The 25,779-nt window shown below is 35.5% G+C and overlaps 1 protein-coding gene across 4 annotated transcripts in view; it reads right to left on the reverse strand.

The window, feature by feature from the left end:
- drosha (ribonuclease 3 drosha) overlaps nt 1-25,779 on the reverse strand; it is a 454,213-nt gene that overhangs the window by 58,101 nt on the left and 370,333 nt on the right. For all 4 annotated transcript variants that reach the window (XM_090395920.1, XM_090395901.1, XM_090395928.1 and 1 more), the window contains 2 exons: nt 21,281-21,413; nt 5,714-5,796 (listed from right to left, as the gene is read on the reverse strand). In XM_090395920.1, the coding sequence (XP_090252046.1) occupies nt 5,714-5,796; nt 21,281-21,413 (216 nt within the window). The remainder of the gene's footprint in view (nt 1-5,713; nt 5,797-21,280; nt 21,414-25,779) is intronic.

Below are 25,779 nucleotides of genomic sequence, written 5' to 3' on the forward strand. Positions count from 1 at the left end.
GGCGCATGATTACAATGGAATCTCAATATGCGTGCAGTAACATGTTCTTACTATTCCTAAAGTATCAGAAATTGTCATACAAAATTGTGTAAAATAATCTTTATATATATATATATATATATATATTTTTTTTTTATATTTTTTTTTTTTCCCAGTTATATTTAATTAACTTCTATAACACATTGCTGCACGCATATTGAGATTCTACTGTAATCATGTGCCCTAACTGATGTTATTCCAAGTATTGTTTGAACTACTGTACTGATGATGTCCCAAAATACTTGGGATGAAATATTCACCACAGGATTCGTTATTTAAAAAAAAAAAAAAACAGTAATAAGAAATCTCACAGATATGCAAATTATTACTGTTTCCAGAGCAGTATTAAGCTGGACATGCTGGAAAGGAGTATGACTGCCCAGTAGAATATCTACTCCACGAGCTGGATCATCTCCGGTTCTATCCTTATGAACAACAATAAAATGCCTGAAGGTTGGATCCTGACTGGGTTTTAAATATGTTTCCTGCAGATAGAAACAGAAAAGTTTGTGTTTCTGCAGCAGAAAGTTGATATTATCAATATTATGATGAAACCAATGACAGTGTTAAATGATATAATCACGTAATCACAAGAAAGATATTTATTTAACCAAATATTTCGGTCTGGAAATAGCAGACCATCGTCGGTGGTATTACAAGAACAGTTTAAAAAATATACAAGCTAGAATACTAACAATAGATCGTTGAAATTAGAACATGCCGCGTGATGTTATATCACTAAGTATGAAACGAAATATTTTGAAGTAGAAACATGATTGAATTTGCTATAAAAAAAAAAAAAAAAAAAAAAAAAAAAAAATTAATGAGTAATCTTGATTAGGCTTTCCCAGATTTTTGATATAGATATGCAGTCATTACGATTCAGGTTGGGATGATGGAGCAAGGCCTCCACGCTTTCCTTGAACAAACGTTCGAACCTATAACGGGATCTATGTAAGAGGCGAGTTTTGGACCAAAGGATGCTGTGGTCAGTTTCAATCCCATGTTGAGCCAAACCAGACTTTTCAGGTTTATTGTGAAGAATGGATGATTGATGTTCTTGGATTCTTTTTTCAAGAGAACGTCCAGTCTGTCCAAAGTAAGAGAGATCACAGTTGCAAGGAATTTGATAAACTCCAGGAAGAGATAAAGTTGAGCGTTTGTCTTTAGGAGAAGGAAAATGAGAAGACAATTTGTTAATAGGAGAATACGTAGCTGTTAAATCATATTTCTTCAAAATTCTTGCGATAGGTTCTGAAATACCGGAGATATAAGGAATAGGTACTCGACGTATTGAATCTTTGTTGTTTTGTGGAGGATTATAAGATGTAAGAAGACGTTGAATACTTTTTTCAGAAAAGCCATTGAGTTTCATGTGTTGCTGGATAGTAGAAAGTTCTTTCTGTAGATAATCAAAAGTAGAATAATTAAATCTTACATTGGCAACTCGAGTTCTTTTTTAAAAAACTCCTCAGATTTCTTAGAAAAATTAAAAGATGTCTCATTACAACCTACAGATCTTATGGTTAGTTTTGATATAGAATCTTTATACACCAATGTACCTCTTAAGGAAACTTTAAAACTACTTGCTGACATCTTTCCTCAAGATATTATAAAACTATTCGATTTCGTTATACATTCTGGTTATTTCATATGTCAAAACAAATTTTATAGCCAAGTAGAAGGAACAGCCATGGGAAGTCCTCTTTCTCCAGCTTTAGCCAACTTTTATTTAGAACATTTAGAAAAAGTCCTCTTCACATCTAGTTTCCCTCTACCATCTTTTTTTGGGTAAGATATATAGATGACATATTTGCTATTTGGCCTCACACTAAAAACACTTTATCTTCCTTTTTAAACAGTATTAATTCCTTACATCATCGCATAAAGTTTACTATGGAATTAGAAGAAAACAACCAGTTATCTTTTTTAGACGTTCTCCTCATCCGATCATCTTCAAATATTCTTACAACTACAGTATACAGGAAACCAACATTCACAGGTCGTTATATTCTGAAAGAATCAGCCCATCATCCATGTCAAAAAACAGGAATTATAAAATGTCTCATCAAAAGAGCCAAAACTAATTGTTCTACTTTTGATTATCTACAGAAAGAACTTTCTACTATCCAGCAACACATGAAACTCAATGGCTTTTCTGAAAAAAGTATTCAACGTCTTCTTACATCTTATAATCCTCCACAAAACAACAAAGATTCAATACGTCGAGTACCTATTCCTTATATCTCCGGTATTTCAGAACCTATCGCAAGAATTTTGAAGAAATATGATTTAACAGCTACGTATTCTCCTATTAACAAATTGTCTTCTCATTTTCCTTCTCCTAAAGACAAACGCTCAACTTTATCTCTTCCTGGAGTTTATCAAATTCCTTGCAACTGTGATCTCTCTTACTTTGGACAGACTGGACGTTCTCTTGAAAAAAGAATCCAAGAACATCAATCATCCATTCTTCACAATAAACCTGAAAAGTCTGGTTTGGCTCAACACGGGATTGAAACTGACCACAGCATCCTTTGGTCCAAAACTCGCCTCTTACATAGATCCCGTTATAGGTTCGAACGTTTGTTCAAGGAAAGCGTGGAGGCCTTGCTCCATCATCCCAACCTGAATCGTAATGACTGCATATCTATATCAAAAATCTGGGAAAGCCTAATCAAGATTACTCATTAATTTTTTTTTTTTTTTTTTTTTTTTTTTTTTTTTTTTTTTTTATAGCAAATTCAATCATGTTTCTACTTCAAAATATTTCGTTTCATACTTAGTGATATAACATCACACGGCATGTTCTAATTTCAACGATCTATTGTTAGTATTCTAGCTTGTATATTTTTTAAACTGTTCTTGTAATACCACCGACGATGGTCTGCTATTTCCAGACCGAAATATTTGGTTAAATAAATATCTTTCTTGTGATTACGTGATTATATCATTCAGTCTTATGTCGCAAGTATCCTTAAAACAACAAATGACAGTGTTCCACTGCAGAAATTTTCCTATTTTTTGGCTTTTTAAGCTTGTCTAATTTACAAGATGTTGAGGACTTACCTTTGTCAGGCTTATATTTATCTATTGATTTAAGTAAGTATGGATGGCAGTATCCATCTCTTCTGAAAAAAGCATTTCATATGTCATCTGATGTGCCAGGATCATTTGATGAGCTTAGTTTATTTTCAACAGATACAGAAGTATTCATTTTTCTATGGGGATGTCTGATGTGTCTTTAGTTGAAAACCTTGCCATAATTTTCTTGACAAGTGAGTTCTCATTGAATGGGATAATTTTTGAAGTTGTTTCAGGAGTGAGATTGTAGGTGGCACAACTGAAGTGCTCCACAGAAAAGCTCTTGATCAAAAAGTTTAGGTATGGAGAAATTATCAGATGATGGAATAGACATACAGGTTTGAGTTGCTATTGATATTTTCTTAATTGTCACCTTTTCATCATAAGAAGATTTCAGGATATGTGTGGATGTGGTGGCTAGCTTCCTCTTTGCATCATAATATGATACATTTTATTTTGTTTTTATCTTTTGTATTTCTTTTTCATCCTTCTATCTCTGGCACGGGAGTAGGCTGGATGATTTCCACAGTTGACACATTTAGCTTTCTTTGCAAAGTAAGATTTATTATCATTACTACCACATCAGGCACAGGAGGTAGAACCACAACAAGCAGTTTGAGCATGCATGTATTTCCGACATTTAAAGCATCTCAGTGAATTAGGAATGAACAATCTAACAGAACAATTAAGATACCCTGCATTTACAGATGTTGGAGGTTTAAGTGTATCAAAAGTAAGGATGACATTCCTGGTTGGCACGAGGTGACTATTTCTACATATCAGGTACCTCACCAGTCACTCCCTCCTGATCTTCTGATTCCTCATCTGAAACATCAAGAAGATCCCATTCTGATATCACTCCTCTAGAAGATTTTAGCAATTTATGAGGTGTTACTCTAATTGGTATTCAAACCCCCCCCCCCCCCACTGATATTGCACTGAATACTTTTTATTTCTGAGTGTTGCTGACATGATGTTTCCATAAGGATATCATCAGATTGTAATTTTTTAACTGTTCTGGGAGATTCTACCAGTCCTTCTAAACCCTTTTGAATAAAAAAGGGTGACATTTTCCCAATTGACATTTCACCTGTTCAATGGATGATGAGAAAAACTGGTACTGTTGTGTCTTTCGTTTTTCACTTCTGTAATCAAGTGATGCATACACAGTATCAGTACTTGGTTGGAACTTGTGAGGACCCCCCCCCCTGAAAAATTTGAAGATGAAAAATTCACGCTCAAAGGATTTTTTGTTTGGTGCTAGAGCTATCCACTTACCACAGAGCCACACATGGGCACTGACTCACCAGGCCTACCCTGGATGCTATACCAGAACAATAGCAAGCCTCAGTCCTAACCCTAGACAATGGGGTAGAAGACTTACTCACTATACAACAGACTTGGTCTTTTGTTTCTTATTTCTGTTATCAAAAGGTGTACCAATGGTATCATTGCCATGAAACAATTATCTTTGAAGGATTCATGCTTGAGAGGTTTTTTTTTGTTCAGCAGCAGAGCTCCCCACCTACCATGGAGTCAAACATGGAAGCCCACTTTTCGGCAAGCAATGAGTGTGTTCAGGAATGGAATGCCAGGGTTACCCTGGATGCTATAAAAGCACCACAGCAAGCCTTGGCCATGTCCCCAGACCATGGGGAAGGAGACTGCAGCACCCTTGATCCTTGCAGGAAAACCAGTTAGCCGAATGATCTTGTCTAGGCCATCAAGGAATGTCTATTTTGCCGAAGCAAAGGCCAAAGTAGTGAAAGACTACCAGGATCCTCATTTTCAGATGTCCATGGGTCACGCTGCACAGCTAACACAGCAGAGGATGCAGGATCACAGTGATCGTGGTCTGGAAGACAGGATAGCATAAAAGACCCAGGAGAAGCAGAGAGAAGAGTACAGAAAGAAAAGCAAAAGATAAAGAATGAAAAGGACAAGTACTATCACTGGGAAGATGTGGTAGAGTTAACTACTTTCATTATAGAACAGTCATGAAATTACCTCATGTGTAAACTCTGTTAGCATATACATGATATACCATAACTGGTACTAAGAATAAAACTTGTTAATTATAATATCTTTATGATTATTACACAGCACTTTTACTACTTACATGGTTCAAGATCTTCCCCCCACCACAAAAGATATCTCAGAAATCATGAATATGCCAAAAATCTAAAATGATTTAAAGCCAGTATTGTTTGCTATAACTTTACATTAGATTCAGTGACTGATTGGGATCACATTCACCACTTAATTTTCCAAATGAGACCTCACTTCAAATTCCACCAGGAGTATTAATGTATTCTTAGAAGTTCAAATATCCTATTCAATGTTAATGAATGTCTGCTGAACATCCTGAATAGGTATTAGAAGGATCTGAAGAGGATAATGATGATGAGGTCATACTGTAGAACTTCAAATATAAATATCTCATCATTATATAAGGTCACCATTTGCTTGCACATACCAAATATTTAAAATAATACCACCAAAGACACCAAAAAATGAGGTCTCACTAAATATCTGTAAAAAAATTGTATCAAACCTAATAATACAACTGGATTTATGAATAAATACATACCTGTAATCGAGGAAAGAAGCATACTTGACAGAAAGTTCTACAGTAATCTACACCTTTGTCCACATACAGAGCTCCTAAAAATGCTGTGAAAACAGTATTTATCACTATTTATGATTAATTTCTAATAACTCTAAACAGCATATAAAGTAACACATAGAACAATGGAAATACTAAAACATAATGTTAACTGAAATAGTGTTAGGCTGTACATGCAGCCAGAATAGATGCAATTTGAAGTCAAAAAGGAACTATTCATTGGTAATATTTAGTCATTCTTCAACTACGAAGTCTATCAATTCTCTCTAGTTTGATGGAAGCAAAATTCATGGTTTTCTATTCTACTTCCAGACAGTTCAACAAATAAAAAATAATAAAACTGAGAAATAGTGATTAAGAGGAGAACTTAGCAACATTATGCTGCCACACAAGTTTTGACAGGTCATGAAATGAATGGGTATCTTCCACAACAGAGAAACTGTTTTGGTCAATTGAAACTTTTTAACTGTGTGGGAATTAGGCATATCTCATTAGACTATTAATCACAAGTGCACTTGTTCAGTTCTTGAAAATTATGGTGAGGGATGGCTTGTCTGACCAGACATTTCTCCACTGCCTGTGCAACTGTATCACTTAAGCTACAAATGATGTTTGACAGGCATAATAAGCATGTGCAGATCACAAATATCTCTCTTTCTTTCTCTCTCTCTCTCTCTCTCTAAAATTTCTTTCAGATAGTAGATGATGCTGGTACTCAAAACTAATACCGCTCTTCTATTTTGTCTTGCAGCCTTATACTGATGGATATTCTACAGGTTTTTCTACCATAGGCATCTAGATTAATGTTTGTTAAGTATGTTTCTTCCTGCTTTTGCTCTCTATTCAGACACAGCCAGAAACAGTTCTTTATGTCATATTAGCAATTCTATTTCCCCAGTTAAAATTTATTTGTTAACTGTCATAGGCCAAGGTACACAGAAGATGGACTAAGGACCGATGAAAATCAGTCCAGAGAAGCAAGTCACACAATATGCTCTTCCTTTTGATGGATTTCCTTGTATGCAAGACGCCCTGGAATACTTTTTACCTGAAGGTGTTGTCTTAATTAGGAAATTGAGGTGGCAATGTAATCAGGGGCTACATCTCATGGCATGGATGAGATCCACTTACTCTAGTGCATGCAATTATAACTGCTAGGTCTGCCATTGTGGTTTTTATTGTATGAGCTTTTACATCGTCCAACATGCTAATGTTTCATTTTGCAAAACAATGACTCAATGACTGTAAATACATGGTTTGAAGATAATAACTTCGAAATATTGCAGTGGCTAGCAAAGAACCTTACCCTTAAATGTGAGAAAGGACTGAAACAAAGAATTCATGCACAATCAAGATAGACCTCTTCACTAGTGGAGCTTTCTAATGCATTAAAGAAGAGGTGGAAAACACTACCACTAATTCTTTAGTAGAAATTAGTCTTTTGTGATGTGCTGAAGCATTATGCCCAAAACGGGACAACACATTATTTATTAATTTAGATGTTTTCTTATATATGTACATGTTCCACAACCTATGGTAGACTAGTGTATGTCAATGATTTATTTGATCTACACTGAAGGGTGAAGATATGCAATGTCACAGAAATATCCTTTTAGATATTCTGAAGTGACAAGTGATGGGGAGCAGGAGAGGGAGGGAGAGGACTGAAATTTTTTTCTCTATAAGTATGTATGGTTATACTCTTGATCTATTCACAAATATTTTATTTCTTCAAGTAAAACAGCCAGAGTGGATCATAAAAAAATAAATAAATAAAAAAAAGCTAACTATATCATTATTATTATTCAGGCCTCCATGGAGTCAAAAGACTCATCGTGGGAGGTCTTTCCTAAGAACATAAAGTCTGTCAAGACTCATCAAGGGGAGGTCCCCCCCCTAAGTCTATCATACCACTCCTTAAACTCATTGACCGTTCTCGCTCTCACCACTCCATCAGGCAATGCATTCGACGGTTCAACCACCCTCCATGCAAAGAAACCACTCCTCACCCTCTTGCTCACAGTTTCCTTTCGTAACTTTCAGGAATGGCCCCCTTGTCATCACTCCTTCCCACTGTTCAACCAAGCGAAAGAATTCCCCAGTGTCAACCCTGTAACCACCTCTCAACAGTTTAAAAGTCTCAATCATATCACCTCTTCTTCTTCTATCCACCAAACTCTGCATTCCACATTCTCTCAGCCGATCCTCATAACCAAAATGGTACAGTCCTGAAACCATCTTTGTACCCTTTCCACAGTTAATTTATCCCTTTCAAATTCTGGGGACCAAATCTGAGAACAATAGTCTACGTGTGGTCTGATCATATACAACAGAATGATAACCCTTTTATCTCTGCAGGTCAGCGTCCTTCTCATACTTGCAGCAATCCTCTGTGTTACCTTCACCACCTTTGCAATATGTCCCATAAATTTCAGGTTACTATCAATCATCAACCCCAGATCTCTTGTCTCCACTACTTCCTCCAGTAAAACTCCTCCCATAGAGTATGCAGCATCCCATCGATGTTTCCCAAACCTCAAGACCTTACATTTTGCTGCATTAAACTGACACCCCCATTCATTTACCCATGTATCTTCTAGAAATTCTTAAGATAATAGCTGTGAAGTTTTGATCAGCAAAATGCTGATAAACAATAAAGTGATGTTAAAACTAATCACTTTTTCAGCGACACTGAAACAGAATTTTAACTTTTGAAAGTAAATGGGCTGTATTCTTTATGTAGAGTCTTGAATGAACTACTGAGTATGCACAACAGATGGAGTGATGGAATTTCGCCAGATGTCAGGCATCTAGTGCAGTCTACTATGAATCATAATGGATTCCCAGTATTATAAACTTTTGGAAACTTGTAAATTCTTGGAGTATTTGCATGGCAAACCCAAAGACTTTCGGTGATGGGATGATTCTAAAGTGAATCACATTCTTTGTGAAGTAGTTTCATTTATTTCCTGTGGTAAAACAATAAAAGTTGTATCCCTTTTCCCTGGTCTGATTATTTTTTATAAAATGAAAAGATTTCATTCAGAGCCAGAAAAAAGAGAGCCTGTCTGTACAGAGAACTTTGGCCACCTTGAAATGCAAATTGGTGGCAGATAATTCTTTGAGGTTCCTTTCTAAAAAATCCAGCCATAGAACTTTTAAAAATCTAAACTCATATTAGACAAACTTATTATGAAAAAACTGACCTTTTCTTACAGCATTTCATAAAGATAAACGAATTATTAATCTCTCAAAGGTGATTAATCTGATGAAATTAATATACTTGCTAGAGGTCATAATTTTGCCATTGTGCCTATGAAGGTTTCCTTCCTAGTCATATATATCACAGAAAGGAACTGGTGGCGTTATCAAGAATTATTGGGTGATAGTGATATAAGTATCTCAGGTATCTCGGGTTTCAGTAGTAACAATGTCACTATGGAAATGTGTATCTACCGGGAGAGAGTTATGAGTATCATGATCAAGGAGAAGGAAGACGAGCATCAGGTGATGGAATTGATATTAGGCAGATATTGAAGATATGAAACATCTGAAGAATGGTGCAGACTGTATCAATGAATCTTGGATGAAGCTAGGATGCTCGGATAGGGAGATAGAGGTATTGAGAGATGAAGTGGAGGACATGTAAAATGAATTGACTCATGTGAAAGGAGAGATTAGAAGACTAGAAAGGCTGATTAATGCAAGATGAACAAAAAGTGTAAGAGGTTATGGAATGAGAGAAAGTCAAGAGAGAGTTCAGGAACAAAGTAAAGTGAGATGAGAAGGCAGATGATAAGAAAGAAAGGGGGGGGGATGTTGGAGGAGAGCCAGTGAGGGAGGATGTATGTGAACAAGGAATAAATGGATCTGTGAGGGGAGTGATGTATGGAGATTTAATGATTTGTGGTGTGCAGAACAGAATATCAGAGAAGTCCCTGCTTGGAAGAACGATAGAGAGTGTAACAATAAAGCAAGGTGAGAATGTAGATGATACTATAGTAATAGTTGGTACAAATGATCTTGGAGGTAGTGTGAATAGGATGGCAAGTTACTTGAGTTTATTGTTAGGAACTGTGCAGCAGAAAAGTGTAAGAGGGAAGATAGTGAGTGTTTTACCAAGATATAAAACACTCACTATCTTCCCTCTTACACTTTTATGATGCAGAATTGAGGAGAGAAGCAATAATTAATGGCATGATAGTGAGGATGTGCCAAAAGAGGGGTCTGGAATATTTGAACAATGTGGGTATGAGATCATAACATGGTCCAATTATAAAAGTTTGGTAGAGGTACAAAAAAAAAAAAAAATAACAGTCTTATGCAACACTGCCTGCATGATGGAGATAAATACTGTCTATCAGATATATTCAGATCAAGATGATGTAGTAATGCTTCATCACTTTCCTTATATAATCTTTCTGTAAGACACCTAATTTTATGTAAGCCTTAAATTTATTTCAGAATCCTCTGTGTAGAGGTAATAGCATGTTCACATGTCTAGATTGTTCTGGTTCATGGTGTAATTTTTATGTTCATCATGACAAACAACTGAAGATCTATTAGCCAAACTATAAACTAAATATAGGTGCATGGGAATGGGTTCTGATAAATAATAAGGAATGACAACAGGCAAGGCTTATCCTTCATAGAATCCCCCCCTCCCCCCAAAAAAATTCAGACAGGACAGAAAGCAATTTGAATGTAATCTAAGTGATGTATTCAGAGACTGTTCAAACATAAAGGATAGCCATGGTTACCTTCTTGAGCAATTGAAGATTACATAGTTATATAAATTTGTTTATGGTCTTGTTGATGAAAATATTACTGAAACCAACAAAAAAAAAGCATACTCCATGCATTCTATTTTTGGTGTTATAATAAAGTGTCTATGAAGCAAAGAAAATAAACCTTGAGAGTCTTAATAGCACAAGATTTTTTGGCAAAGATGATAATGAGAAATCATGTGTGTGAGAGAGAGAGAGAGAGAGCATGAACATGATGTCTTGTGTGTGTGTTTTCTGAAAAACTAAGAAATCAAGACCACCATCTAGATGGTGAACAATATGCAGTCATAAAATGCAAATACAATTCATACTTTCATACATTCTAATGTAAATTGTATTCCAAGGTGAATGGCATGAATTTTGTTGAGGGTTCTGTTAATAAACCTTCTCAACAAAATTCATGCCATTCACCTTGGAATACAATTTACATTAGAATGTATGAAAGTATGAATACATTCTAATGTAAATTTATTTTGTAAATTGTAAATTGAATCTTTCATACATTCTAATGTAAATTAGAATGTATGAAATTGTTCTGGTTCATCAAAATTCATCAACAAATTGGCACAGTGAAATGGACTGGGTAATATTATAAAGAAGGTGTACTTCACATTTCTCCATGAAGGCAGTTTATCAAACTAGGAGGGGGGTGGGATTTCCAGTTACCGCTTCTTTAACTTTTTTGTAGAGTTTGATATTGATTATTTCCCACAACAGAAACAGAATTATAAAACCAAACAATTTGATAACTTTTTGGTTTTGTGAAAAACAGGAGATATATTACATGAGTCTCTATCTATCAAATAAAAGAGATTTAGTAGTGTTTTTTTTTTCTGTGAGTGAATGCATAATAATGAGCTTTTGCTATAACAGTAAGCTTAAAATTAATTTAATGATATCTATTTTGATAGATTATAATATCAGTTTATGGTTGACTAAGGGATTAAATTTCTGTATTAACTTATTTTTGTTAAATTTATTTTTAATAATTTTCCTTGGATAAAGACTACTAAATTATTATGTAGGGTATAACAACAGGTTCTGATGTGATTTTCTTTCTTGACTACTATGTATAATAACTACAACACTTTTTTTGAATGTTAGTCAAGTGACTTTTAATTTATCGTCCTACATGTTTCACCGATTCTGCTATCGGCATCTTCAGGGAATACAATTGGTAAGCATATATGAAGGTAACAGACTAGGTTTTTAACTGACAGTTCTAATTCATACAAAATTAGTATTGTGCGAGACAATGTGCGTGTCTCGGGAACAAGATTTATTTGTTACGAGACATGATGTAATTGGCGTGAAAGTTCATTTCTTTGATGTTTAGTAATCTAATTAAAGCTTTCCAAAGTCTCGTAACAAATAAATCTTGTTCCCGAGACATGCGCTTTGTCTCGCAGAATACTAATTTTGTATGAATTAGAACTGTCAGTTAAAAACTTAGTCTGTTACCTTCATATATGCTTACCAATTGTATTCCCTGAAGATGCCAATAGCAGAATCGGTGAAACATGTAGGACGATAAATTAAAAGTCACTTGACTAACATTCAAAAAGAGTGTTGTAGTTATTATAGGTAGTTCTGATGTTAATGTCAATGATCTCAGGGAGTTAAGTTGCGATATTAGCAAAGATTTACTGGCTTGTAAATAGTCCTTGGCGAGTCCTTGGCAGACTGCCATGTTGAATAAAATACTTAATGTTTAATTATATAAGTAAAGTGGATATTAGATTCAGCATTATTTCAAAGCCGAATGTAAAATATAATTTTATATCATTTTGCATTGCCAAACTGAAGCCTTTTGGCTCTTTATTTTAGTAAATACTTTTACGCACCGACCCAGAGTTAGCTTACGACATTTCAGGTTCCTTAGAACTGAACAAGAGTTTTTGCTCTCTTAAGATTTCTGCCTAGTCTCTGAGGAGAGCAAGTGAAACCTTACCAAAATGGACTAATAGAAAGCGAATATATAGATGATTGGGCAGCACCTATATTTTCTAAGTGGTCTGTGATAAGGCAACTTGTGAATGCTGGTGAGTGTATTCCCGTAAGCTCTCTGGTCAACTTATTTTTACAAAACTTTCATAGTTTCTACTTTCGGCTTTGAAATAATGTTGGATCTAATATCCACTTATATAATTTTGCTCGCAGAACTGAAGCCTGCTGGCTCTTTACTTTGGTAAATACTTAATGTTTTTTTTTAATACTATTAAAAGAAACTTTAATAAAATAGCTCTCATAAAATAATAATTAAATAAAATAGCTTTGGAAAGGTCAGAAAAATAATGGTGATCATGAAACAAAAAAGAATACAAATTTATTATAATTAATACAATAAATCTTGTTTAGTTTGATCTCTGATAATTTGATGTCTACCACCATATAGTTTTTCATCCCTTTTAGGTCATTTAACATAAAATGAAATTCTAATTTTAAATAACAAGTTCTAACTTTCAAACATCAATACAAATGGAACGACTGCTAACTTCAGCAAACTATGTGATGTAGTCATTCCTAAAATCAGCTGGATACATATTTCAACTATATATTAAGTTACAGTGAATATTATTATTCATGACACCTCCAAGGAGTCCGAAGACTCATCGTGGGAGGACACAAACTGTACAGCTCTCCATCTCCACTACTACACAGAGCCTCTACTACCATCACCTACATCAATGCCATCTACCGCCTACAAACACCATCACCACCACCGCTAGTATTTCTTGTCTGTAAATTGCATGTGTTCTGAAGGGTCGATTTGTCTGTATGTGGGATGAAAAACTCGAGTTTCTGGGAGAAAAAACCCTGCTACCTCCGTATGAGATCGGCTAACTCACCTTCAATTGAAAAAGTCCATATATAAAGATTCCTCCTGTCATGACGAGAATAGAAATTAGGCCTTTTCCAATCAAAGGGCACAATGAACCATCATTCTTCCAATTGCACTACAGAGGCGCTTATTAGCTAAGTATTTTTTTTAAGACTTCCAAAAAAGATTGAACCTACAGCCATTAGGACATACTTTATAGTGGTTATCTCAGAAAATAAATGATCATAAATATGGTCCAAATTTGCATTTAATTTTGATGAAAAATAAAAAGGGAGATGAAACTGAAATAGCAAAGAGAGGGATAAAACAAATTTGCATCTTACTACTTATATTGCCACTACATTTACATGATATTAGCATGCATTGTAACTAAAAATATTTAATTACTATATTATATAATGGCCCTATGCCTCCCGGTGTGTCCTATGTCTGTAGATGGCGTGTGTGTTCGTGGAGCCGATTTGCCTGTTCTGGGGAACAAATAACACAAGTTTCCGGGTGAAAAATTCCCTTACCTCCGTATGAGACCAGCTAACTCATCTTTTGTCAGATGGGAATTGAACTCAGGTCTTTCCGACCAAAGGGCTTCGTCTATACCGACTGAGCTACGGAGGCTCAGCTATATTTGTACCCTTGATATATTTGTAGAATTTTCCTTGCAAACAAATAGCCTGAGTTCATAGTGAACTGAAACAGGGCTGAAATATCGGGAAGAAATTCTGCTTGGATAAGAGCCAAGATATCTTTCAGTGGGACATTTGTGAATAAGGAGGAAACATCAAAAGTGTTTTTTGTAGGGATTCATGCCTTAGCATGTGACCAAAGTAGGTGGTTTTCCTTTTCTTAATGGCTTTCAACAGAATCCTAACTTCTCCAAGGATCTCTAATATCTCTAAATTAATTATTATTATTATTATTATTATTTTTTTTTTTTTTGTAGTCTATGGGACTCTAAGGATTCTTCTGAGGATCCACATTTCAAAGGCTTTCAGTTTATTTTCAGAATATTTTGATACTGTACAGATTTCTACTCCATATAGCAGTGTTGACCACACAGCATTTGGACAGCTTAATTCTTGTTTTTGTGTGAATTTCCCTTGGGGTCAAAATGTTTTTCATGCTAATGAAGGTTAATCTAGCAATTTCTATCCTTCTTAATATTTCCTTATCACACTTTCCATTCTCTGTAATTAGTTGACCCAAATATATATATCTCTCTACTTGATCTAAAGTATTTCCTCTGATTTTAATATTTATATCAGGTATTTTCCCTTTTTCTCTTGTTATCAGCATGGTTTTGGTTTTTTTGAAGTTGAAATTAAGTCCATATTTTTCACTTAGTTTCAGCATCTCTTCTAGTAGGTTTTGAAGATATTTTTTATTTTCAGCCAGCAGCACCGTATCATCTGCATATCTTAAATCGTTTATATTTCTGCCTCCTATGCTGACTCCTTTAAATTCTGCTAATTGCGGGAAGATATTATCAGTATAGAGGTTAAATAATATAAGAGAAAGAACACAGCCTCGTCTGATACCCTTCTTTACTGACAATTCCTCCATCTGATATTTTTTTGAGGCCGTTTGCTCCCAATATAGATTTATTAGTAATTTGGTATCTTTACCATCTACTCCTAATTTTTTTCATGCATTCTATTAGTTGTTCATGTTCTATATTGTCAAAGGCCTTTGTGTAGTCAATAAAACATAAGTATACTTCTTTTTGCTTCTCCAGATATCTTTCTATAATAGTTCTAAACTTCTCTAGTATCTTTATTCTCCTGAAAACCAGATTGTGTTTCATTAATTTTCAATTTAATTTTGTGTTTATTTCTTTCTAGGATGATATATAACATAACTTTTGCTATCTGACTAATCAAACTGATTGTTCTGTGCTCTTCACATTTGATTGTCTTAGATTTTTTAGGTATTGGTAGGAATTTCGAGTGCTTAAAATCTTTTGGCAGGTGTCCAGTTTCGTATATTTTGTTACATATGTCAGTCAGTGATCTTATAGCCTTATCATTTAAAGCCTTCAGATATTCTGCGATAATTCCATCCATTCCTGGAGCTTTTCCTACTTTCAGTTTCTTAATGACATTTGTTATTTCCCAGGTAAGAATAGCAGACCCCTTCAAATTTTCTTGCAACGGCTTATCTATTCTATCATGATTGTAGAGTTCCTTTGAATACTCTACCCATCTCTCCCTTATTTTGTCTTTCTCCATTAGGATGTTTCCAATGGCATCTTCAATGCAATGAGAGCCTACCCTTTTCCAAGATTTGCTAGTTAGCTCCCTAACTTTTTCATGAAAGTCTCTGGTTTTTGTATTTTTTGTCCAAAAACTCAATTTCCTTGCATTTGTTGTTGAGCCACAGTTCTTTTGCAATCCTACATTCTTTCCTGATCTCCTTGTTTAAGTTCTTGTATTCAGGATGATTTTTCTGTTTCTTTCTTTCCTCCATCATTTTCAATATCTTATCATTCATCCAGGGTTTATCATCTTCTTCTCAAATTTGGGAATTGTTTGTTTTACTGCCTTTTTTATGCCCTTGTTAAATTTCTGTCATCTATCCTCAATGCCACCTTTAGGGTAAGGATACTTGGTGGAATCAGAATGATAACAGCAATGGATTGTGCCAGTTTCTTTAAAAATTTATCTTGTATTTCTTGATTTTTAAGGGAGTCAAGATCACATTTTTCTACGTTTATAGGTTTCATTGTTTTCTTTAATTTTATTGCTGCTTTAATGACCACAGGGTTGTGGTCTGATCCAATATCAGTCCCCGGGTATGTTTTGGCTAAACAAAGTATTTGTAAGATGTTATTGCGAAATCTTTTTTTAATTATTATATTATATAGTCAGTCTGGTTCCTATAGCTGTCTCCAGGGCTTTTCCATGTGTCAAGTCTTCTAGGAGGTTGGTTATTATATATTATACAAAGTATTTGCTATTATCAGATCATTTTCTTCAAAGAACTGTATTAATCTTTCTCCTCTTGGATTTCTATGTCCCAGGCCTTTCCATGCAGGAAGAGTTCTTTTCTGAGCCTATTTTAGAGTTTAGATCTCCCATAACAATAGTTATGTCATCTAATTTTGCATTGTTAAATGCATTTTGAATGTCTTCATAGAAGGTTCTACATCTCCATCTGGGTAATTAGAAGTAGGTGCATATATTTGGACAATAAAGATATTAAAAGGTTGAGCTGCAATTTTTAATGCAATTGCTCTGTCACTTATGGGCCAAAATCCAAGTAAGGATTGGGCAATCTTATTTTTTAGTACAAATTATTATTATTATTATTATTATTATTATGTGACACCTATAGGTGTCACATAATAATAATTTCATTGGCTGGAATAAGGCTACCACTCTACTTACTGGGGGGGGGGGGTATGAAGCGATTCGAAAAAGTTTTCTCTCTTCTGCAGATCATGATTTCTGGATTATCTATTCTTACTCCACTCATGGTACTACAAATACTAATGTACTATAAGTTTATAAGTTGTGGGAGAGATTTACCTAAAAAACTGCATATCATATTTTCTGTCAAGTCACTTTTAATTATAACCTTAACTGATTTCTATCATATCATTCCAAAAGACAAACTATTTCACTACTTTCAATGATTTTTTTTCTCACCCCCCCCCCCACTACTAAACTCATTGTATCTTAAATTGAATCTCATCCCTAAGCATTACGGTCATCTCTTTCATATGTTTCATCCTGTTGGAGACTTAATGTATTGTATACAGCACTCAGAAAGGATTAAAATAAAATTTAATACTTCCTATATTTTGCCTCAGTCACTGAGACATCTTCAGGGATTACAAAAAAACTAATGTAACATCTACACAAATACCACATAATACTAAGCCAACCATGTGGGTGACTCTAAAGTCCTATCTAGGTGGAGCACCCTCTATGGGTAGTTGTAGGTGGCATGAAACGTAAGGTGGGATCTCTGATGATAAGTGTTTCCCAAATCTTAGGAAGCTTAATACAATCGTATTTATTTAGATTTGGTTGATTTTTGAGAGCTACTGCAGATTCTAAAAATAGTCACTCTTTTTTTTTGAATTTGCTGTGGTAGAGCATGGTAGTTTTTTCCATGAGATCCTGGGGTTGTATCCAAGACATGGCTAGCCAGGCCTGACTGACCATAATCATGGTTGCAGATGTATGAGTTGTGTTCCTCTAGGCAGATGGATGCTGATCTGCCTGTCTGTCCAAAGTATGCCACCTTACAGGAACAGGGTACTTTATAAACTCCAGGCACTGAGAGAGGAGGGAGCTGATCTTTTGTAGAACGGATAAGGGTAGTAAGTTTGCAGTGGGGCTTAAATGCTGGATGTAGGTTGTACTTTTTTAAAATCCTGGCTATTTTTTCCAATGTGTCACGGATGTAGGGTATGGTGATGGCATTTCTAAACTCTTTCTGAAGAGAAGGCAGGGGAGTGGGGAGGAACTTATTATTTTTTTTAATACTGTAATCGCTGTAGCCACTGGAGAAGAAGGTGTTGTGTATGTGGTCGAGCTCAGTTGCAAGGGTGGTTCCACTGGAACAAAGATTGTGGGCTCTCTTGGTTAGAGTTTTAATAATGCTGTATTGTTGAGTAGGGTGGTGGTGGGAGAGTTTGTGAATGTATCTGCCTGTGTGCGTAGGTTTTCTATATACAGTGAAGGAAAGTGTACCATTAGGAAGCTGTGTAACTAATATGTCTAGGATATAATCCATTAAGCCTCCAATATGATGTCCTCACGGCACTTAAGCCTCAACATCAGATTCTTATCATTCATTGAGAAGAAATAGCATGCAAATCCAGACAATACAGCAAGTGAAAACTACGACTATCTAGGCAACTAAATAGGCTGGCCTTTTTAGTATACTTTCCTTCACTGTATATAGAAAACCTATGCACACAGGCAGATACATTCACAAACTCTCTCACCACCACCCCACTCAACAATACAGCATTATTAAAACTCTAACCAAGAGAGCCCACAATCTTTGTTCCAGTGAAACCGCCTTTGCAACTGAGCTCGACCACATACACAACACCTTCTTCTCCAATGGCTACAGTGATCACAGTATTAAAAAAATAATCAGTTCCTCCCCCACCTTCTCTTCAGAAAGAGTTTAGAAATGCAGTTACCATACCCTACAACCGTGGCACATCGGAAAAAATAGCCAACATTTAAAAAAAGTACAACCTACACACATAGCATTTAAGCCCCAACTACAAACTTACTACCCTTATCCGTTCTACAAAAGATCAGCTCCCTCCTCTGAATAATATATGCACATAAACACAAGAAAGATATTATTATATCAGTGCCTGGAGTTTATAAAGCACCCTGTTCCTGTAAGCTGGCATACTTTGGACAGACAGGCAGATCAGCAACCATACATCTGCAACCACGACTATGGTCAGTCAGGCCTGGCTAACCATGTCTTGGATACAACCCATAGGATCTCATGAAAAAACTACCATGCTCTACCAAAGCAAATTCAAAAAAAAAAAAAAAAAAAGAGTGACTATTTTTAGAATCTGCAGCAGCTCTCAAAAATCAATCAAATCTAAATAAATACGGTTGTATTAAGCTTCCTAAGATTTGGGAAACACTTATCATCAGAGATCCCACCTTATGTTCCAGGCCACCTACAACCGCCCATAGAGGATGCTCCACATAGATAGGACTTTAGTCACCCACGTGGTTGGCTTAGTATTGTGTGGTATTTGTGTAGTAGTTACATTGGTTTTTTTGTAATTCCTGAAGATGTCTCAGTGACTGAGATGAAATATAGGAAGTATTAAATTCTGTTTTAATCCTTTCTGAGTGCTGTATACAATCCATTAAGCTTCCAACATGATGTCCTCACAGTACTTTGGTCTCAACACACGGATTCTTTCATATGCTCTTGTTGAATCCTGACAGCTTTAGTCATATACTGTATCTTCCCGCCCATACACACAATTCTGACTGATCCATTTCCCTCCCCACCTCTCCCCCAGTTAAAGACTTCATATTATTTTTTTTTTCGCTCCAATGCATCATTCCTGCATTCTCATATATGCCACTCACTAATCATTTCTTCAAATATCTATACAGAATCAATTCAATGGATCTCTTCTGTAAGCTTTTGATTATTTTCATAATTGCTTCCACAAATATCAACAAAAATTTCCATGATATCTACTAAATTCTTTTTAATGTTAACTTTAATAGTAGCAAAACTCAATACTATCATTTTCTCACCAAAAATAACTCCTTTGTTCTAGTCTTAATTTTGACAATGCTCAAATCTCTGGACAAGCTCATATTTTTCAGGATAACACCATCTTTCTTGACATGAGCATATTATAAGTATCTTTAGCATCCAAGAAATTGTTCTGAGCATTACTTACCTTTGAACCACAACTTACTTATACAAATCACAAATCTGTTTTACTATTGAATAATTTAATCGGTAAACTACAACATATGGGAATGGATATAGGGTTGGTGAGATGGATAGCTGGGTGGTTGATGGAGAGATATCAAAGAGTAGTTTATTCAGGAGTAGAGTCCAAAAGACGGCCTGTGACTAGTGGTGTGCCACAGGGTTCTGTTCTTGGACCACTGCTGTTTAATCTGTTCATTAACGATATAGGGAAGGGTCTAAGTGGGACAGTTCATTTGTTCGCTGATGATGCAAAGTTGGGTAGGGCGATAGTGAACGCAGAAGATGTCAAAGTCTTGCAAGATGACTTAGATAGATTGGAGTTCTGGGCTAAGGAGAATGGATGTCAATTTAATGTGACAAAATGTAAGGTTATGCATTTTGGGGTGAAAAGATTAGCAGCAGTATACCACATTGGTGGAACTGTACTCCAAGAGATTGATGAGGCCAGGGACTTGGGAGTGTTGGTGGATAGGGAGATGAAGTTTAGGGGCACATTGCAAAAGTAGCTAAATCAGTTCATCAACTCACTTGGTTGTTGAAAAATACCTTGACGAGCAGAGACAAGCAAGTTATTGTACTTCTGTACCGAGCCCTGATAAGACCTCATCTCGACTACTGTGCCCAGATTTGGTCACCTCGGTTCCTTCTTGATGGGGAGGAGGTGGAGAGGATCCAGAGGCAAGTGACTAAGATGATAGCAGGTCTATGGAATGAACCATATGAGAACAGGTTGAAGATTTGTGGGTTGCAGAAACTAGTTGATAGGCAGAAAAGGGGAGATATGATTGAGACATTCAAATTGCTAAAAGGATTCTATAGGATTAATTCAGATGATATTTTTGAGATCAGGACTGGTGGTGGGAGAACTAGGGGACACCCATGGAAGCTGGGCAAGAGCCTGGTTAGCAGGGGTGTTAGAGCTGGGTTCTTTACTTTTAGAGTGGTAAATGAGTGGAAAAAGCTGCCAGAGTCTGTTGTGGGTGCTATGACAGTGAGCGAGTTCAAGGCAAGGTATGATAGATACTGTGAGAATGTTGAACAGTTGTGTGAACATGATGTTTAGGGCCTCCCTCGATGAGTCTAAGGCCTCCTGGAGTAGCCCGTAGTAATAATAATAATAATAATAATAATAATAATAATAATAATTTTCTCCCATCTGGGCTGGTGCATAGTGCAAAAGTGTGGGGTCACACCATTTTTACAACCCATACATATGAAAGGTATAATACTGTACTAATTATGAAATTGAAAATGGTGAAAACAATTAGTCATTCATTGATCAACCCCCCCCCACCCACTCACCCCCCAATCATTAGTGCTGCATTAAAAAACTGCTTATTTCATATAAAAAGGAAAGCAAAACAAAATGAATATGGCAAAATAGTAAAAAAAAAAAAAAAAAAAAAGAGTACAATGATATTGCTTATAATAATGCAGATATTATGAGCTTACCTTCTAGGAGATCTGCTCTATCTTTAGTTTTTAAATCAACTTTGGAATATGGGTAAATAGCATAATCTACCATTCCCAAATCATCACAAACAACAGCTTGTGTTCTATTGTTTACTAGAGAACTCCTAAGTAGCTATATAAAATATTAATTTAATAATCATATATAATGCTTGAAAATATATTTAATTTCAAAATCAATTTTGTATAATATCTTTAAAAAGTAACTAATTAAATTCTATGTAGCTGAAAAAATGTTTTCAATTGCATAAACTCTCTGTTTTTGCACTTGTGAATTAAATCCCACTGTGGCACAGTTGCTTACAAATTTTAAAAGGAGAGGATTGAATTGAGCTACTATTGAAAGAATTAAACATACTCTTGAATTTTAATAAAACGTTTCCACCATCACCACAGGGTCTTTTATTTTAGCTTTATTTCCATATTTCCAAAATTTTATGCAAACTATTTAAAATTCAAAATCGTTCAAGTTCATACCCCAAATTATTTGTAACTCATCTCTCTCACTTTAAAAAAAATAGTTTGCTTTGAAAAATGAATATCAAACTTAATTACAAGTTCAAGACACTCGGTATAAAAAAATATAGAAATAAATAAAATAAAGATAACACAAGATCATTCATTCATATTAATATTTAGTAGTATACAACACCATATTTAGTAGTATATTTAGTAGTATATATACAACACCAATAAAAAATAAATATATAAGATTATTTATCAAGTTGTTAATATTTTACTGGATTTTGAATCAGCACTGTTAGAGCACAAATAAACTTTTCACAGTACACAAGGCACTAAATAATCAAATAACTGTGGAAACAATTTAAAATAAAAAAAAAAGAGAAAAATGGCACAATTATATCATACATAACTTCAAAGATTGGATTTTAAAAAATAAAAGTTTATAGTTTTTAGGCTAGAGTCAATCTGTTGCTGATTCCAAAATAGCGTGATGGGATGTCCAACAAAATGGTCTGTCAGTGCCTGGCTTGCCATAATGATTAGTAGCAAATATATTTCATGCATTCTTCAAAACAGATCATCCAGTCTGTTAATAGTAGGCCTAGCTGCAGGGAATTTTATACAATCCTGGATGTATTAGAGAATGGAATATGATCAGGTGAAAGGATGAGGGTTGCCAGTTTGATGTGCAGTGTGCAGATTATACTGATTTGGCATTTAAACTTTTTTTTCCAGAGGTATCTTGGATATAGGAGATGAATAGTTTTGATTGGCCTGTGTGTTGGGATGACAGTGATAATTTATATAGTATTTCAGCATTTTATCTATTTTATAGGGGTTGTATCCACTGATTAAAAAAGTACAGTATAGATAATTGAGTTCTGCGACAAAAGAACTGTGTTACACAGTCACTCTCACCAACCAGGGGGAGATTAAACACTCCATTCACAATCACATCCTCTGGTAATATAACCATATATAACTCTTATCTTTGTGTGCCCTCTGTTATATACTGCCTATAATTGTAGATCCTTAAGAATGCAAGAAATTCATTCTCCTTATTCACTGATGCTATCCCTTCATTCCAATCGATAATGCTGTCATTGAAATCACCCTTCACTTGCTCATTAAGCCGAGTTGCGTATATATTTCTTTGTCTCCACCTCCCACATTCCCAGGCATGTAACAACCTCCCATCAAATATCTCATTCTATCATCCTCCACTTCACACCATACTGCTTCAAAACCACTGCCACATTTTCTCCTTGTATCTCCACCTTGTGCAGACATAATTCCCCTGCTATCAACAGCAGCACTTCCTTCTTGCCTTTCCTATCCTCACAAAAACATAATCCACTTCTATTCCTGTCAAGGTGTCATTCTCATCTAACCATGTTTCATGTATTCCAACTATTTTTGGACACATGAGCTCAATCAATGCAACAATTTCATCTCCCTCATTTCTGATACTCCTGGCATTTTCATTTCTTGGTTTAACTAGTCCTACTCATGCTAATCCCCACATCTGCGGCCTCCTCACTTGCTCCTGTTCAGCTCCATATACCCCCCCCCCCCACCTCAACTCAATCTTCATATATTCCAGGCTATTTCATTCCTATGCTGACATACATGCATTCATTTCTACTTTCAGAATCTGCTCTCCTTACACTGCATTTCCCTGACCCACTCCATTTTTCCTGTCCAACTTGCATTCTTGTTCTCACCTTTTCCTCTCCATTTACAACCCCAGATCAGTCTTGTTCTGGTCCACTCTCCTGATCATTCACATCATGTATGACTTCCACTTGATACCTTGTTTGCATCACTTATTACACCTCCTACCAGCAGCAACCTCTCCAAATCAAAACTTCAAACCATTCAGATGCAGTTCATTGCTCTTATACAGTTCCATTCATCCCTCAAGCTCCTCCCACACATTCACAAACTGCACTCCTTTCTCTTCACACATTTCTGCTAACATTCCATTCAAGATCTTTGATCTTCCCTGCAAATCATCATTGCCATACCTGGACACACACAAGCTACCCTTCCCACCACACTGTTGTTCGCTCTCCTCAATAATCTCCTTATATCCATTATCACATTCTCCCTATGCTCAATGAAATCATTTGTTCCAATTACAACCACCAATTCCCTTTCATGCTTACTTCTCATATCTAATGCGTCAATCATTCTCTTCATTCTCCCTCCTGGAAAACAGACTCTTATGCATCCTCTGATTAACCACCTCTTTTATGACAGAATTTCCACATAGTGCTATTTTTGAGTCATTTGCTATTTCTTTCTCTCTACTATTCTTTCATATTCTTCCATTTTTATCCATCATATGTCTAATTTCATTCTGCATATTCCTCATCTCATTCCTCACCTTAATCATTTCATTTTTCAATTCTTGCAGTCAAGGAATCGTTCCTACTATTGCTTCGTCAGCCACTCTTCCATTCCTGCCATCACGCCAGCTCTTGCTTTGTTAATCAGGCACTCCTCTGCTTCCATAATTACACCTGGTTTTCCTTTTTAATAATTTCCATATTCACAATCACATTTTCCACATTCATATTCTAACACTCACTTTTCTGGTTATCATTCTTAGTCCTACATCCCTCACTGTCTTTTGCCTTTCGTTTGGTATTCTTCATTTCTGGTTCCCGACTTTCATTCAAATCACCGTAATTCAATAACATATCACACTTTCTACAGTCTCTCACTTCTCTTGTTTAATCTCTCTCTCTCTCTCAACATACACATCTGCCACATTTGCCCACGCATACATATCCCACTCCTGACAATGAACCATCTTAGTAAAATCCACACTACTCAACATACTCGATTTTAATGCCGTGCATCTGGTTGACCCAATTCATTTTTGCCTCCGTTAACTGTTATACACAAAATTCGCTATAAAACTTACTAACAACCTACTATCAACCTCAATAATTAATATGCATTTAGTCTCAGTATCACTAATTAAATAAATTTTTGGTGAAATGCATAAAATTCTTCAAATATATTCCATTAAATATAACTTATCTTAGCTTCAGTGACCGACTTTCGTTGTACTCTTCCTTGCAGTTCTAAAAAAGTGCTTCAAACTGAATAACTTCCACATGCAAACATGCCACACTCGATTACTGTCTGACCACAGATGGGAGATCCCTCAACACTTCTGTGCATGGCAGAAGAAGGCAAAACTATTCCGATAATAGGGTAATCAATGATAAGTGTTTCATTATTATATGTTGGAAAATTAGCTTTTCATTTATGAAAATTCTAGTTTTTAAAGTGGTAACTATTTTGCATGTAAAACAGTTGGAAAATTTTATGTATAAAATGCATGACTTTGCATGTTGGTGATGAATTTGTACATCGCCTTATTCCTTTCTCCCCTTTAACATGAATTAACTCTTCTTGGCACTCTGCCAGCCAGGGTTCTCACATGTGTGGTCAGACAGTACAACCAAACTAGACTAAAATTATGCTAAAGTTATAATATATCGCTACTAATTAATATCTAAAGTTATCTTTTTTTCTCAGACCATGCAATGGAGGAGACTGAACTGTTTGCACTCTACCAGAGAAACTACTTGTACATATATGTATGCTTGTTTGTACGTATGTATGTAACTCATATGTATGTATGTATGTATTGCATCTTCACAGATTTAGCTCCCACTGAAGAGATCTCAATAAAGTTTGATTATCACGAAAGGGCCAGTCCCCACTGATGGCTACATGGAATTTCAGCAAATAAGCACCAAGATTTTTTTCTACATTCTCATTTTTGATATTTTTAATCCTTTCTTTTAGTGTTACATGGTGATCAGCATTCATTTTAGAAATTATGGAGTTTACAACCGTGTTATAAATAACACTTTTAATATCCCGCCGTTTCGATCTTCATATGGAGCATATACAAATATACAGGACAAGCTAAGTTACATTACATTCTGTAAGATAAAGAAACAATGAATTGATCACAAGTTATTCTACTGGCA

Source organism: Typopeltis vanoorti, chromosome 1, assembly GCF_054136105.1.
Source record: "Typopeltis vanoorti isolate ZY-2024b chromosome 1, IOZ_Tvanoo_1.0, whole genome shotgun sequence".
NCBI lineage: Eukaryota > Metazoa > Arthropoda > Arachnida > Uropygi > Thelyphonidae > Typopeltis > Typopeltis vanoorti.